Below are 16,388 nucleotides of genomic sequence, written 5' to 3'. Positions count from 1 at the left end.
TCCATAATTCTGAAAACACTCCTGAGAAAATAATACAGCCAATAGAAAAAATCTTTTTCGAAAAAAGTAAGACACCCTTACGTAGCCGAGAAGATGTTTTCGCACAGTACTGATAGAAATATTTTAGATTTTTAATACCATACAACTGAATTTCTTAATAATAGAGCAACCATTACGCAAATAAAAATGTAATAAAGAATTAAAAAATAGTTAACGTTATTTTTTGTTTGCCGTAAATTTTCTGTGATTCAACAATTTCATTACCTTTACCTACTTCATATATTTTTTAGAAATCTTACAAAAGCAATTTTTTTTCATACTTACATAATTTTTGAATTAAAAAAAAACACTATTATACCTAATATTAATTAAGTTCACGTTCGCCACAAAGATCATACAAATCTTCAACATCAATTTTAATAATAAACTAAGAAATTACATATTTTATTAGACCATCAATCGAGGCAATTTATAACAGGGCTTCAAACCGTTATTTTTTTAGTTTCGGTTCAATTAAAAAATAATATATCGGTTCCGGTTTTCCTTCCGACAAAAATCACGTTTTTCCGGTTCCAGCCCGAAACCCTGTTATAGGATCAACTACTAGACACGGCTTATATACTTGCCGCCGCCCCTTTCAAATCATGCAAACCGGAAGCAGGTATGTTCGGAAAACAGAAACATTAATATCTTTGGGTTGCCATTTTATTTGTCTGCTCCGTTTTTTGCCCATTTCATTATTTACTCTTTTTATTTATCGTAATTTATTTTTTAATATGTTCACCTGTTTAGATTTGTCCCAAAGAAGAAGATACTTATAATATTATTATTATGTTGTGATAAATACAAAATATTATACCTAGCTAAATTAGCAACACCAGTTCCTTGTATTTTTTCTGACGGAAGATATTTGACACGGCCAACTTGGCGCTAGTGTTCCCGTTTTAAGAATGTCAGATATCTAACATGGCGGATTCCGAAACCGACGAAAACATAGGTGTTCGAAACGAAAATAACAGTAGAACGCTTATAATGTCCCCTAATGGACCCCGTAGTGTGACAATTTATAAAACAGATACTGGGTTCGGTTTTAATGTGCGCGGTCAGGTGTCTGAGGGTGGTCAGTTGAGGTCAATAAACGGTGAACTGTACGCACCTCTTCAACATGTCAGTGCTGTGCTGGACCAAGGAGCTGCGGAACAAGCTGGCATCAGGAAGGGAGACCGAATATTAGAAGTGTAAGTCAAACTACCCTCCAATACATTAACCCTCCTCTAAAATACCACTTTCGATTTTCATTTGTCAACTTTTCATTCGCCAGCTAGAGAGTTAAATGTCAAACGTTTAACTACTACTCCATATATTCTTATGTTTTTGTCTCTTTTGTGCAAACCTTTTCATAATATTATGCAGTTTTGTCGTATTGCCGAAGCGGAAATGATAGGACAGAATAATTAATACGATTATATTCAATTATTTTGTTATTTTGCGATTGTTTTGTGTCATTGGGAACTAGGTGTATGATTTGTTGGCTGTCAGATAATACCTACCACCACATCGATAATACAAATCAAATTAATCAAACTTATTTACAAAACAACAAACCCATACAATATAGTGTGGGAATTACATTTAAAAATTAAAACCTTTAATTTTATATTATTTTGAATATGTATCTAGATACCTACGTAATTTCATTTTTTCAGGTAATTATTTAGGTTCTTGTGAAGTTTTTCTTACCTAGTAGGCTGTGAATACAGTACCTACCTATCTAGAATTAATTAACGTAGGTACCACGAAAATAAACTACACGTCGAATGTCTCTTGTTAGCATGTTTAAAATTGAGTTGATAATAATATTATGCTATTTTCAATTTATTATGGCCAATGTATTACATATCACTAGGGTTCAAATTATAAGTGAATAGTCAAGTATGTTAGGGAAAGATGTTAAAAAACAAATAAATAATTCTTATCAATCATTACCCAATTCTTCAATATTGTTAGGTATCAGAGAAAAGCTCATATTCTGCATCCAATTCTCGTCCAGTTGCCATTGGACTCATTATCAACACCAGTGAAGATCATGTCACATTGGTTCGATCGTACTGGTACTCAGTGGCGCACCCAGGATTTATTATTGGGGGGGGGCCCAAGGAGGAGAATGTAAATTAGTCCCATAGGCTCTTTTTCTTCTTCATATAAATATTTTTACATATTTTCACAATACACGGCGATATATTTGTACAGTTTCTCCTAGTTTTTATTAAATTGGAGGCATAGTGGCGGTAACCGTTGAGCGTGTCATCAGCGACTGGCGGATTGGAAGTGAACAGCAACCATGCTGGACGTGTGTACCTAGTATGCTAAAAGATTACTTAAATAATATCTTAATCTAATAAAAACTTTATTAGGAGATGCAAGGCCATTATTCACATTGAGTTTGTCAGTCATTGTCATGATTCAATTTTATGGATACCTGACTTACAATATAATTTATATTAATAAATAAGACCATTATTACGTATGATATTCAGTTTTATTCAGTGTACCTACCTATAACTTAATTAGGACTTAAAACTTTAACTAAAGTTTATTAAGTAAATTAGCAGTGTACCTACTTACTACCTACGTATATAATTTAAGCTTAAGAAATTTGGCTCTCAAAAGAAATCTCAATCGTTGTACTGTTGATATTTGGCTCTATTGACTAATGAGTTTGCCGACCACTGGGCTAAGGTATTTGACGGGCCCCCTATCCACCGCTTAGATTAAAGGCAGTGTGAAATACTACATTAACGTTTTTCAAATTGTGTTTTAGTTCAAATTGAGGGTACTTATACAGTGAATTATTGTCAATTTTCAATACATCTACTTTAATAATAAAGCTGTCAAGTATCGACACATAATAATCAGAAAATATATTGGACAATTTTATAAATTAAAATGTTCATAGTCATGAAGTACAATAGCGCCGCAGGCGACTTTTTTTACTTTTAAAGCTAATTTATTATGTGTGTTTATCTCACTTATCTGGTCAACCCGACACGCCAGGCCCCCCACAGCCCGGGCCCCCAGGTTAGAGCATTGTCAACCCTCCCCAGCCATGACCTATAATCACTCCGAAATTCGGGTGGACACCGAGAATTTCATTAGGGAACGGGTTTCTAAAAAAACCTGACATTAGTGTTTCGAAATTTTTGTGTTAGAAATTAAAATCTAAGAAATTTTACTAAAAAGGGTGCTAGAGAATTACAAATCATTTTTTGCCGTGTTGTTTGTCTAAGCCCAAGGTATAGTTTATTGGCTTTCGATTTCAATGTGTAAAATCATTCTGATGATTTTCATATTTTGGGGGGGGCCAAGGCCGCCTGCCCCCCCCCCCCCCTGGGTGCGCCACTGCTGGTACTCTTTTCTTTTACCGCTTATACCTACGTAAGGGTGGAGGTAGTCTATTAAGATCCGCCATAAATAGAGCACACTAAACTTTGTCAGTCATACATATTTGTTTTCAATGTAATAAGACTATAATTATTTATAGATGTTGTTGGTTAACTTTTAAAATTCAATTATTAAACCCTGTGAAAACCAAGCCATAATAGATAATAGTCAAAAAATACTAAAATATATCTAAAATTATGCAATTAAATTATACATACCCAACTTTGGATATTTTATAGATTGAATAGGATTTTGTATCTATTATAGGCAATGTAATGTCATTGATTATAGGTAGTTTGTAGAATAGTAGGTATGCATTCTCAATCCAACGAAAGCAAATACCTAAGTAGGAATGAAAAAGTGTGCACAATTTCGTCGTATCGGCGAAAGTATACCAAAACTATTATGGTTTGGTTTAGGCAGGGCTTAATTAACTTTTAAAAACTAACTAACACCATCTGTAAATTGTAGTCTTATTTCGATGAAAACAAATATGTATGACTGACAAAGTTTAGTGTGAACTATTTATGGCGGATCTTAACAGCCTACCTCCACCCTTCGATACTGCCTCTTCTAATCCAAGTGAAATGGCCAAAGGAACTGAAAACTTTATCATTTATCATTAGTTCTTCAAATATGAACTTTTCAGTACTCATGAGACAGCTCAGAGGATCCTGAACATACACCTCTAATACTGCACCTCAAACGCATTAATTCTTTCTGCCGTTTATAATATGGAAAAGACTAAGCCGGGTCGCACATATAAACTCGTCTCAACTGCAATATGTTGAATATGTCGATGTGATTTTGTTAGTAAACACATATTTACGTAATGTACCCTCCGCACACTGCTCGAATGCGACATTTTAGTTTGTGTGATGCCCAGGTATTTGAAGCTGTCGACGCTCTCGTTGTTTGGCCGTCGCTAATCAGAGAGAAATCTGGATCAGGACAGGTGCTATTGCACAAAACGTTGGGTTTTTTCGCGTTGATTTTCAAACTAACGCGAGACGAGTTGTCATGCAGCCTGTCTATTGTCTCTTGAATTTCCTCGATTGAGTTGTCGAATGTGACAGCGTCATAGGCGTATTCTAGCGGGTCTATTCTATACACAAGGCGACTATCGACTGCTAAAGGGATAAAGACAAGTGATAGTATTTATTACATATTTGTATTGAAGTATTATAATTGTTACAATAAGTTAGCCGTCTAAATAGTCAAAACTGTCTATCTCGCTCTAAATTTTATCACAGCCAAGAGAGGTGCTGCTTAAATATAGCACTTATTGCAACAATTACATTACAATAAGTGCTAATACGTTGATACAACCCTACCCTAAGTTTGATAATATTTATCACTTTATCACTTTAGCGGTCGATAAGTATAGAATAGACCCACTGCTTCACTGCTCGATAGCTTCACCGTGGGGGTAACAAATATGCATTGGTCAAGTAGTATTGACTTCCGTAGTATGAAGTCAAAGAGGATGATGAAGAGAAACGGAGCAAGGACACAACCCTGTCTGACTTCGGTCGTATTACTGAACCATTTCGTGACAGTGTCACCAATCCCAGAGGATTTTAATTGCCACGATGATAGATAGACATTACGTGGACCGTCTAAATCGGATATCACTTCATTTCTGAACGTCCAATCACCGATCAACACTATTCATTACATCAGTTCAGATTTTGTTCACAATAGTTTAGGTCCGCGAAAATAAACATAATTTAAGGGCGGACATGCTCAGCGTGGGTCCAAATGGAGCTTTTATTGCATTTTCAAAAAAAAACACACACGTTAACATCATTTTACTCCCTACTTCAATTATAGTTTGTCAATTTATGCCTACGGCCGTATGTTGTAGCTTAACCACTGGACAATGCCAAAAGAAATGGCGTATTTAAAAACAACACTACCTTATTCTTAGGTCAATAATTATTACAAAGCAATCACTATTCGTAGGATGTTTATCTCACTTGAATGGTCAAAGACATAGCTTATAATTAGTATCTTTATAATTATCTTCAAATGTGTTAATCTTGCCAATTTTTTGAATAGTAAAATGCCTAATTCTTGTAAAATTTGGGATCACAGAGATTATCAATATATATTTTTTTTATTGTAAATATTTCACTATAATAATGTCGACATAAATTATACTAATGGTTTTATAAATGCATTTAAAAATTAATAAATGTAAAAAATCTTAACACCACTGCACATGTATGTACTGAAATATGACTATATTCTAAAACATTAGAGCGAGAGGTTTAAAAGAATACTATTTTATGTAATAAAAATAGTTTATGCAGTCATCAAATGTTTATAATAAATATAAAGGATAATAAGGCTTCAAAATTATATAAATAGATTATCTACAACATTTAAGGAATGTCCAGGATCATACTTTGAAAATGCAATAAAAGCTCCATTTTGACCTACGCTGAGCATGTCCCCCCTTAATACGCCAAATACAACAAATTTGTAATTCGGAAATGTACTAAACATACAAGTAAGTATGTAGTTATAATCCCAAGATATTTCTGGAACTAGACAAACTCCGTACATGCCAGCCACATTGATAGTAAATATTCGATTAGCATATTAAAATACATACAGGATTAAAAATACAGGAGATACTGTACAGAAATTTTTCAACCAGCAGCTCGTTAGAAATAAATACGGGTCTCAATATTGCTTCTGAAGGTAAAATTTTCAATTAATTCGTTGATTGAAAATATCGCTAACTACCCAAAATATGTCTGTCTATAACGCGAATTGTATTTTTAAGAAAACACTATCGACGAATGCTAAAACAGCGATACATCGTTGTTCATTATAACAACGAGAAATGCTAACAGCGATCGTTATTGACGTTATAATGCTTGTTTTATTTCGTTGGTTTTGCACATTTTAATAACATTTATTTACATTTTTTGATTGGAAATTTATTGGAAATTAAAGTTAAAGTAAAAAACGTGTTGAAAGAATATTCCGATGTCGTACAATCAATAAAAAGATAGGGTGATGATTATAAATAATACCTTTTTTTTTTCATCAACATTAATTAGTATAATAATAATGGTCTACTGGGAATATGAAAAAGTTTGAAAGTGCTGTTTTAGGTATGCAATTCATTTTAGTCTTCCGGTTCACTAAGTCATATTGTAATATATTTATTTATTTGTTGTCGGTGTGTAATAAATGTAATAATCTTATAAAACCGAGTAATAAGTAAATAATCAAATATATTCTAGGTAGGACTTAGGGAGGTTTAATACTGAATATTATTTCTTTGAAAATAGTATTAAATGTTAAAATATCGCGGGTTATGAGATTCTACGTAAATTCGGCGCAATATAATAATAATAATATGTAACGTGGAATCACAAAGTATGAAGCTAGAAGTACTTACAGAATATCGACGAAAATATTATTATATTCTTTCGGCCAAAATCGGCTTATCGAGAAAAAAGATCCTTTGTGTTCGGGGATTACCAGTATTGCCACAGAGAGCGAATTGCCTCGTTTTCTTCGCGTATTATTTATTTGTTTATCCCTTTCTTGTTTTTTTGCTATTTATCTTACAAAAACCACAATCTTCGTTCATGCTGAATGACATCGTACTACAGAGGATTTTATTTATTTATTTATTACGTTGCCAGCTGATTAATTAAAAGTTAAACGGCCTAATTTTCATGTCTACAATAATTGTTCTATATTCTTATTTTGTGACTAGACATAACAGGGTCGCGTTTACACTATTTGAAGGGGCCATAATAAATGTCATTGGGGCCATAAGAACGCCACCGATCAAAACTTTGTTTTAATGATGCTCATAGTGTTTTGGGATCCGGGGGCCATGGGCAGCCAGCCCCTTCAGCCTTATCGTCGCTATAAGAATGGTTTGTCGAATATCCTATTTTGTCGAAATCGACCTTTGAATGCAGAATGATTTTTTGTATCTAAATGGACCATAACCACCCTTTTCTTTAAATTGCTTTGTAATGATTACAGCATATAATAACATATAAAAATAACAATTTAAATACCTTCATGTATTTAAATATAGGATAATCAAATTTGTTTTTCGTCTCCTGAACATTTGACATTTGGTCTATTCGACAAACCAATCTTCAGCGACGTATATGTCAAATCCGGGCCTGCATTGCCACTAACACGGTGTACGTTTCGTTTGCTTTCAGACCACTTCCAATTTTTTCCCCTAGTTTTTGTTAAAATACACACTTAACTACTTACTAATAAAATTTAAAGATACATGTACCTAATGGTGGGTTTAAAAAATTGGAAACCCAAGGCACTGACTGATTTTGAGTCCCCCACGTTAAAAATACTATTATCAATAATTCATGGTGGAAATTCATTGTACCTACATATTAATAATTTTAATGAAACACATTTTTTGTACTGAATCCACTTTTTATATTAAACAATTGTATCGGTTTCAACTGATAAAAATAAAATTAAACTGACAAATAAAATACAACAGACATTTAAAATAACCAAATTCAAAAAAGGGAGACAAAACATTCACAAATATATTAAGTATTACAATAATATTAAATAAAATTAACCGCTGTTGTGTTAATCACCCGTTCAGCAAATTTTATGTTATTCAGTTAATATATAGATACTAGCTGACCAGGCAAACGTTGTTCTGCCATATAAATTATTTCTAGTGAATATTTTGGTTGTTAAATAAAAAGTAACGAATGTATCGTAAGTGTGTGGGGATGGGATCTATGACAGAAAGAGGAATAGAGCACTGTAGACGATGACCGCCGATAAAAACAAAAAACATCAACTTTTCTTGAAAAACAAAATTTTCTCAATTCAAAATGAGTAATGATGTTCATAATGAATGAATTACCTGTGACAGGATCTAGTTGTTTAATGTTTATGCAATATCCGTCTTGTCCCTTCCAGAAAATTAGCGGATATTGGAGAGCGTCGTATGAACGGTGTGTGTCAGCGATGAACTCCAGATTATTGTTTCTTCTTCGAATCACGATTTCTCGCGTCGATGTGCGGTCGCCAACCATGATTCCAGCAATGTCGTCAACAACAGTCGCATTGAATCGACGTATGTGCTCTCCAGCTGGTATTTTATCAGGATTGATGACAATAGCGTGATTGTCACTTTGCAATTCATGCATGTGTGCTTTGAAGAATTTCAATAATTCATTGTGCTCATTCAACAGACGCCTGGCATTAGGCGAATTGAGGCTATTGTAGCCGCAACGTGCATCCACATGATTGATGTCCTCACCGCCGCGCCCATGAAGTAGATTTGTAAAAATGTATGTGGTTCGTTTGGCATTAGCAGCAATGAGCCTACTTTGTGGTATACTTGACCTTTGATTTTGAACGTAGAATGGAATTGTTGACCATTTGCCGCAGTATTGTGAACTATTTCTGTTGCTCCGGACGAAGTCATTTGGATGCATGAATTGAATGTGCGAATGGACTTCAGGAACAGGTTTGAATCTGGAACCGTGCCAATGAGCAAGCTGTTCAATGGTTCTGGTGGTATCTCAATTTCTGGTAGTTGCACTTTTCCTGATGCGCAACACATCCCGGCTGACTCATGTTTGAATTTGAGCGCATGACAATGGGGACATTCTTTGTCCATAGCACCAATCAGCACTTTCGGATGAGCGGAATATTCAATATCTGGCTCGTACTCGAATGCGAGACGAAGGAACGAAGCGGATGTAAATGTTCGATGTACTTGTTGGCGTTGTCGGTCATTTTCTGTGCGTGTGTTAACTACGAACCGGCGCGCTTCGCTCCGTTCCAATTGTCGTTGTTGATTTCGTTCAGCTCGTGCCTCTTGTGATTGAGATGCACGCAATTGCGACATGCTTACACGCACGTTTTTGTTATCTTGTTGGATTTGTTCGTCTGTTCTTTCTACTCTACTATTTCGCATGTTTGTTGCTTTATTCGTTCGACGGCCCAAATGGCCCCCCTTGCGTCTTGCTGGCATTGTGCACTGTAATACACGCACATAAAAATAGATAAATTAAAATAAATCGTACAAAATTTTGCACGCACTGCGTTGTGATTTGCCGAATGAAATGTCAAAATGACGCGACGCTTCTCTTGAATTCTTCTCGGACGTAGTGCCATCTGTCATTCAACAACATAAATAATTTCGTTCTGTTTGAAATACGAACGACGGTTAAATTTTTTCATACAAAAATAATAAAATCGCGATTAAAAAATGGGAGGATGGGGGTAGGAAAGTGAAAATTTGAGGTTATAGGTATTTTTTATGCCAAATAATAAAAAAAATACAAAAAAAAAATTGTCAAAAAAATAAAAGAAAATTTTTCTGGATAGAGATACCCTAATCATCTAGCGGTATGAAATATACTTGTTGACCTATTCTCATACCTAACAAATATACATAAAAAAATTCATAAAAATCGGTCGAGCCATTTCGGAGGAGTTCGACCACAAACATCGTGACACGAGATTTTTATATATATAGAGATATAAAAATCTGCTCGTCGCATAATATTCTAACCTACAATTGTGCCCCTGATCACAGACCAGTTGGGAACCCCTGGTTTAGATATTATAGGTATAATCTCTAATAATTTATGTCAAACGCGTATGTCATTCGTGTAAAAAAGTGAAAACGCAGATTGCGGCTATAATCATATCGCCATGTTTTTATTCCAATCCGTCAACTTGTTACCGAACATCAAGTCGAGCACAGTAGAAATGTACCAAAAATGTCAACGGTCTAATTGTCTAATACAAGAGCATATTTCAGTGAAACGGCTAATAATTTTCAACTATAGCTGCGACGAAATTTCGGACTCGCTGCCAATCGGAGAGCGAAAGTCGAGCTGTGAACACGTCAATTTGTTTTGTGATGGCGTCGGGGGAATTAATTCTTAAATCGTGTAAATATGACTAAAAAACGTTACCCATTTACTTGAAAAATAAAACGTCAATGAATATATTATTATTATTAGATACTAATAGAACAATAAACATAACATTAAATGGACGCATGTTGAATTTTTATGACAAATTATGTTTTGTTCTGCTCGCGTCGTTTGGACAATCTTCACGTCGCGTAGTCACGATCGTTTTAGGCCCGTTTCAGACGGGACACCGGTGTCGCGCTCGATATAATATAGGAGGCCTTTGTATTATGTTTATGAAAGCCCTAGACCTAATGATTCAACGCGTGTTCGGTACACTTTTCCGTCGGCCGCTACATTCTCAAGCCGCCGATACACTTGTTTTTGTTACCGCAGTAGGTTTTATGTTCTAATTTATAACGCAAAATTATCCGTTGACTCATTAGCTCTGGGGCGTTCATAAACATAGTACAAAGGCTCTTTTATTCGAATACAAATGCCTTATTATATACGAGCACGACACCGGTGTCCCGTCTGAAACGGGCCTTAGACCGTGCCCCAGCTGAAGTATAGCCTTAAATTGCATAAAGCTCTTGGTATAGTTAAATTGTTCGTCCAAACGAGACAAAGGCGCTAGGATAATGTTAATCATAGCGTTACGACTCTTTGCAAGTAATAGTACATATTTTAACTGTTTGGCGAGCGGCTTTCGCTGATAACTGGTTATGCGAGTAGTCAAGCAGTTGAGGTACTTGTTGCTTTGACGAAGGAGTAACAAGAAGCAGCGGAGGGCCTCGGCTTGCACCTGCCGTCCCTGCGTTATGCACTCAGTCGCGGTGTGTGGCTGAATAGCCGTAATGCAACATTCTGCACTATCTCACGGCCCCTGCCAGTAGACGCACTGTCGCTGTTACGGCGACAATCAAACTTTTTTGCCAATGCAATAGTTATATTGTATAAATCTTATCTAAACACTTAGATATAATAATTACAAGATAAATACAACGTTTTTAAATTTTATGTTGAATTAGTATGCTCAATATGCTCAAACTTGTACTTGATAATATAAAGTAAATAAAAAACAAACAAATTTAGAATACTGAAATGTCATTTTGATATTTCATTTTGATTTCCATAGTAACGCACGTATAGATTAATAATTTAGTTGCTAGGTCCATCCCCTTAGCAATCAATAATAGTCTTTTACTTTTTACGGATTTTTCTGAAATAACTTTCGATTCCTAACATTATAACTATATATATGTATAATAAATATTTATTATTACCTTATCGATTACTTATGATGATGCGCGCATATACAGCATAATATATAGACCGCACGCCACTGACTGACGTAGTACAGTATAATGTTAGCAGTGGCGTATATAGTTTCACTGAAATGGTGATTTACCTTTTTAAATACTTGACTACTGTACGACAACATCTTCTTGGCTATGCTTCTAGGCGCTGTTGTCCACTAAATGGGAGGAGCTTTTAGTTTATAATGTCAATGCGGTTAAAAATGGGCGGAGCATGTTAGTTCACAGTTTTAACACGTAGCCAAAAAGATGTAGTACAATAAAAGAGAGGAAAGAAAATAGTGTTCTAAAAAAAAGAATCGGATATATAAAACAATTTTAATCCAAGAATTTGTTGCTATACGTATTATGGCAAAAAGTAACGATATCTATAATAATTAGCATGATATTATTTATTTTATCCTGACTAAAGATTATATGAAATTCATGAAATCCTATTTATTTTGTTCATGTAGCTGCAGTCATTAATATGTGTCGATGACTCCATGACCATTGAACACCTACCCGACGTGGTTATATGACATTGTCGTAATGTATTTCGCCACATGCACCAAAAGTTCCTTTTTAAAAAAAGCAGAATGAGTCAGTTTATCGTAATCCACATGGCAATCCTCCGGCTGTATGTGTATACGTTGTCTTTTTCAACAAAAACTACAACATAATAATTATAATATTCATTATCTGATTGTTTAACTTGTTTCTATCGAGATGTGGATTGGTGAATTGGTAGAAGTTGGTCATCACTTATGGCCGGGATAATCGGGGCTCGCGAGCAGCGTTGATAAAAATATGCTAGACAGAGTAAGAAAATAAGCTAGTTGGCAAAAAAAAGATAGATTGTCTTGTAATTAAAAAAAAAATGTCTAAGAACTAGCACTTCAATTTCTCCTAAAACAAAAATCTTATTAATACAAAGCCAATAATATGATCTTCCTAGGATCGGACATAGTAAAAAAAATATCGTATGTTACATTTATTTAATTTATTTGGTAAGACATTATAACGTACGAGGGCCAGCGTGTTGATTTTCAAGCAATCTTTTTAGTGAGAAATTTTGAACTGTTTGCGGTGTCGAAAAACGCTAGTTGTAAAGTCGTACGCCAGATGCGTGTTTTTCCTATTAAAAAAATGTTAGATCTGGCAAGAAAAATGTTAAACTGGCAATGGTGCTCGGGAGAGTCACATGGCTCCTGGTTTGTAGATAACGCTTGTAACCATGGCCAGTATTTCTATGCTGTCACCAAAGCCAAAAAATATATGTCTCTTGAAAATATAAAAATCGTTTCTGTACTCATATTAGGTTCTTCTGTGTTGTAAATCTGCCGACCCCTGACCTATGGTAGTCCTTCGGAATATGGACAATGACCGAATTTGTTGTCGTAACAACTATTTAGAAAGGAAAACCCCCAAATGTATTTGTTTTCATGTTTACCTCGATCTCCATTTTATTTTGTCGATTTGCCGGTGCACATACGATCCAGAAGCCCATAACGCCACCGCTTCTTAAACTGGGTGATGCAGATCAACTCTTCGTGGATTTTGCAACGTTTTATGTCTGTATTGTTGTTTTATAGCCGCCATCTTTGATAGCTGTTTTGACTATGCACGTATGACATACGCGATCTGTCATGTCGCATGCGACTACGTTCTTTTAGCCGGCTCTCACATCTAAACTCGCCTCGTCTGCCGCACAGCCATAAATCAAACCTTCCAAGAACGGCGATCCGGTGTTGCATATGAAGACCGCGCAGATCTACATAGCGACAGTCGCACGTGACCTTCGTAACGTATAGATATTTGGATGCGGCGGTCGGCGAGCCGGTACAGGAATGACCAATTCGTATGTGTTTGTATGCGACCTAGCGTTTTCGACTCGGAGCCCGAGAAGCATGCAAATTGTCGATTGCAATAGCAGATGTTTTTTTTCAAACTAAACAGTCGCATTCGACCAATTTGCGGAGCTCCATTTGGCAACATGTGATTTGTGAATAACGATGTCGTTATATCGACGTATTCGACACGTTGCAGGCGAGGCGAATTTTGATGTGAGAGCCGGCTTAATGTAAATGTTTTGGTTTTAGTACAAGTCGAAACATATTTCGTGTTTGAAATGGTCCATTTGTATAATACACAAAAGTGCTACTATCGACTGATGGTACTATATGAGCATTGAATTTAAATTCTAAAAACAGTAGTGTAGTAGGTAGTAGATGTGAAACAATCGCACAAACACCTAGGCTTTGAAGAAATCAGATAAATGTATAGTTACCTCATCGGGAACCGAACCCAGAGCCGTCGGCTCAACAAAATAATAAATTCAAGTTTCGGAGCTTAATTTTTTAATATCTTTTAATTGTAATTGATTGTTTGAGTGAATCTCCAATACCTATATTGTGGTTAAATTGCTCGCGGTTTTTGACTAATGCGAGCAATGTGCTATAAACGAATCTGCGATGCTACATAATTTTCAGCTTTTTAAATTCTTTGTCGTAGTAGTCTTTTTCACTCTCATAACACTTTAGTCTTAGGGTTTTCTTCAACGTCTTTAAATTGTGATTAAATATTAATGTTATTGTTTAACTCGTCGTGCATGACGTGCAAATTTTCTGGTTATCATTTTTACTTTATAAAGGTTATAGAGGTGACGATATGGAGTGACGTAGAATGCTGATACGTGTAATGTATTGTATGAAACTGTTTTTGTGATAGCTATTGTACATTATATACATCACATTAATTGTTTTTGTATTAATTCATCATTATCAGGGGTATCGAATTTGGGCGAAGTAGTATCATTGTGTAGTATAATAAAGTGGACACACGATAGTAGATTCCTTATCCTTCCCTGTTGAATTCCGCCCAAGCAAGACGTCCTATAACAATGTGTTAGGTACTCTGAACGCGTAAATTTATCTTGTCATTATTTTCGGGTGTGATATTCCTCAGTCCCCGTGGCAGCTAATGTGTTCACGATTAATAAAACTTTTCAAATCAAGCCATAAAGCCCACCAAAAATGCGTTCGGTGCGCTCACTACTGAGTAGGCCCCCTCCCACCCGCGCATTACCCTTCACCTATGTAATAAGGGGCCCAAGAAGCACAACATAATTATTATTACCAGCGTCTCTCATATCAAAGCAATAAAAATATTATATTATTTCTCGGGGCTTGTAATTACGCAATAACTAAACAATGAGTTCTCTGTTATTAAATAATGGCTTCTCGCCCGTCTATCGACGACGCTTCCAGAGCGTGATTTTGCTCGCCGTGTTCAATGAATGGACTACGTTGTATTTTCGTTAATTCGTCCGGCTGAAAAGCCACATAACGGTGACTCATGGGGCAGGCGGGCACAATGCGTCGTCAAATCCAGTGTGCGCTGGCGTATTTGATTACGTTGTATTTTCGATGATTTACACGCCACTTGTGAAATGTTGCGCGAGAGCCCCACTCGCTCCATTAAGTGGGTTTTACTCCTTATGATTATAATTTGTAATAATAACTGTTGAAAAATCTAAATGAAATTTCGAATCCGAAATATGTTTGACCGGAATCAAACATTGGCATTATAATACAAATAATGTAGATATATCTGCCTGGGAATGGACAGACCGCCTCACGACAGTGGCGAAGGGTGGAGGTACGCTGTTACGGTCCGACATAAATAGTGCACACTAAACTTTGTCAGTCATACGTATTTGTTTTCATTGAAATAAGACTGAAATTTACAGTGGCTAGTTTTTAAAATTCAATTAAACCCTGCGAAACCAAGCCATAATAGTAACAGAATAATATTGTTTATCTATTATACTTTGGTTTAGACAGGGCTTAATGAATTTAAAAAAAATGAACCTGAACCAACAACACGTGCTATATTATGTATTCTTAATCCAAAGAAAACAAATAAGTATGTATGAAAAAGTGTGCACGATTTTGTCGTATCGCCCAAAATATACCAAAACTATTATGATTTGGTTTAGGCAGGGTTTAATTGATTTTTAAAAACTAACCACTACCATCTGTAAATTGTAGTCTTAGTTCAATAAAAAAAATACGTATGACTAACAAATTTTAATGTGCAATATTTATGGCGGATATTAACAGCCTACCTCCACCCTTCGCTACTGCCCCACGTAGAGGTTTCTTAATAGATTTTTGACGAGAAATGGATGTTAGCCACTTACTCAAACTAGTGGGACCATTCTGACAAAAAACAACACGTGAGTTTTTCAGAGCCCGGATTCGCACCCGATACTTACGACCTCATAAGCGCACACGTTACAAATCGTCTATCACGGTGCGATAATGAGCGATGGGAGGGACGGACTTCCGCAACCCCTGGAGTAATATCCCCATGTCCGAATCGTCCCCGAAACATATAGTGTTATTTTTTTGCGATTTTTGGCAATGTCTAGCCGTCGTAATGTAATTTATATTCATACTGCTCCCGCCTGTTTCGTCATATTATCATAATTTTGTTTTTGGTTATCAATAATATCACTGTTTTTATCAAAACTGGTTTAATTAAAATGCTTATATGTTTTTGATAATTTTTGAGAATCGCCAGTTCGCGATCGACACTTACCTGGGCGTTTGGAATTCTCGTTTATTGTCCGTTTTGCGGGTCCAATCTGTTCGCGGGCCCCAACTATAAAATACGTTTTTTTCGACTCCTTGCAATCACTGCGGCCGAGTTTGCAAATATCAAAAGACTATGTTCATTT

General features: G+C 35.7%; 1 protein-coding gene across 1 annotated transcript in view; it reads left to right on the top strand.

The window, feature by feature from the left end:
- The first annotated feature begins 935 nt into the window (after positions 1–935).
- Snx27 (sorting nexin 27) overlaps positions 936–16,388 on the top strand; it is a 59,008-nt gene continuing 43,555 nt past the window's right edge. The window contains exon 1 of the mRNA XM_085946129.1: positions 936–1,238. Within this exon, the coding sequence (XP_085802255.1) occupies positions 967–1,238 (272 nt within the window). The 5' untranslated portion in view covers positions 936–966. The remainder of the gene's footprint in view (positions 1,239–16,388) is intronic.

The sequence above is a fragment of the Rhyacophila brunnea genome, unplaced genomic scaffold, assembly GCF_057557595.1.
Source record: "Rhyacophila brunnea isolate RB1 unplaced genomic scaffold, BYU_Rbru_1.0 scaffold_19, whole genome shotgun sequence".
NCBI lineage: Eukaryota > Metazoa > Arthropoda > Insecta > Trichoptera > Rhyacophilidae > Rhyacophila > Rhyacophila brunnea.
The sequence above is the reverse complement of the archived record's forward strand: the minus strand, read 5'-3'. Positions and strand labels throughout refer to the sequence as shown.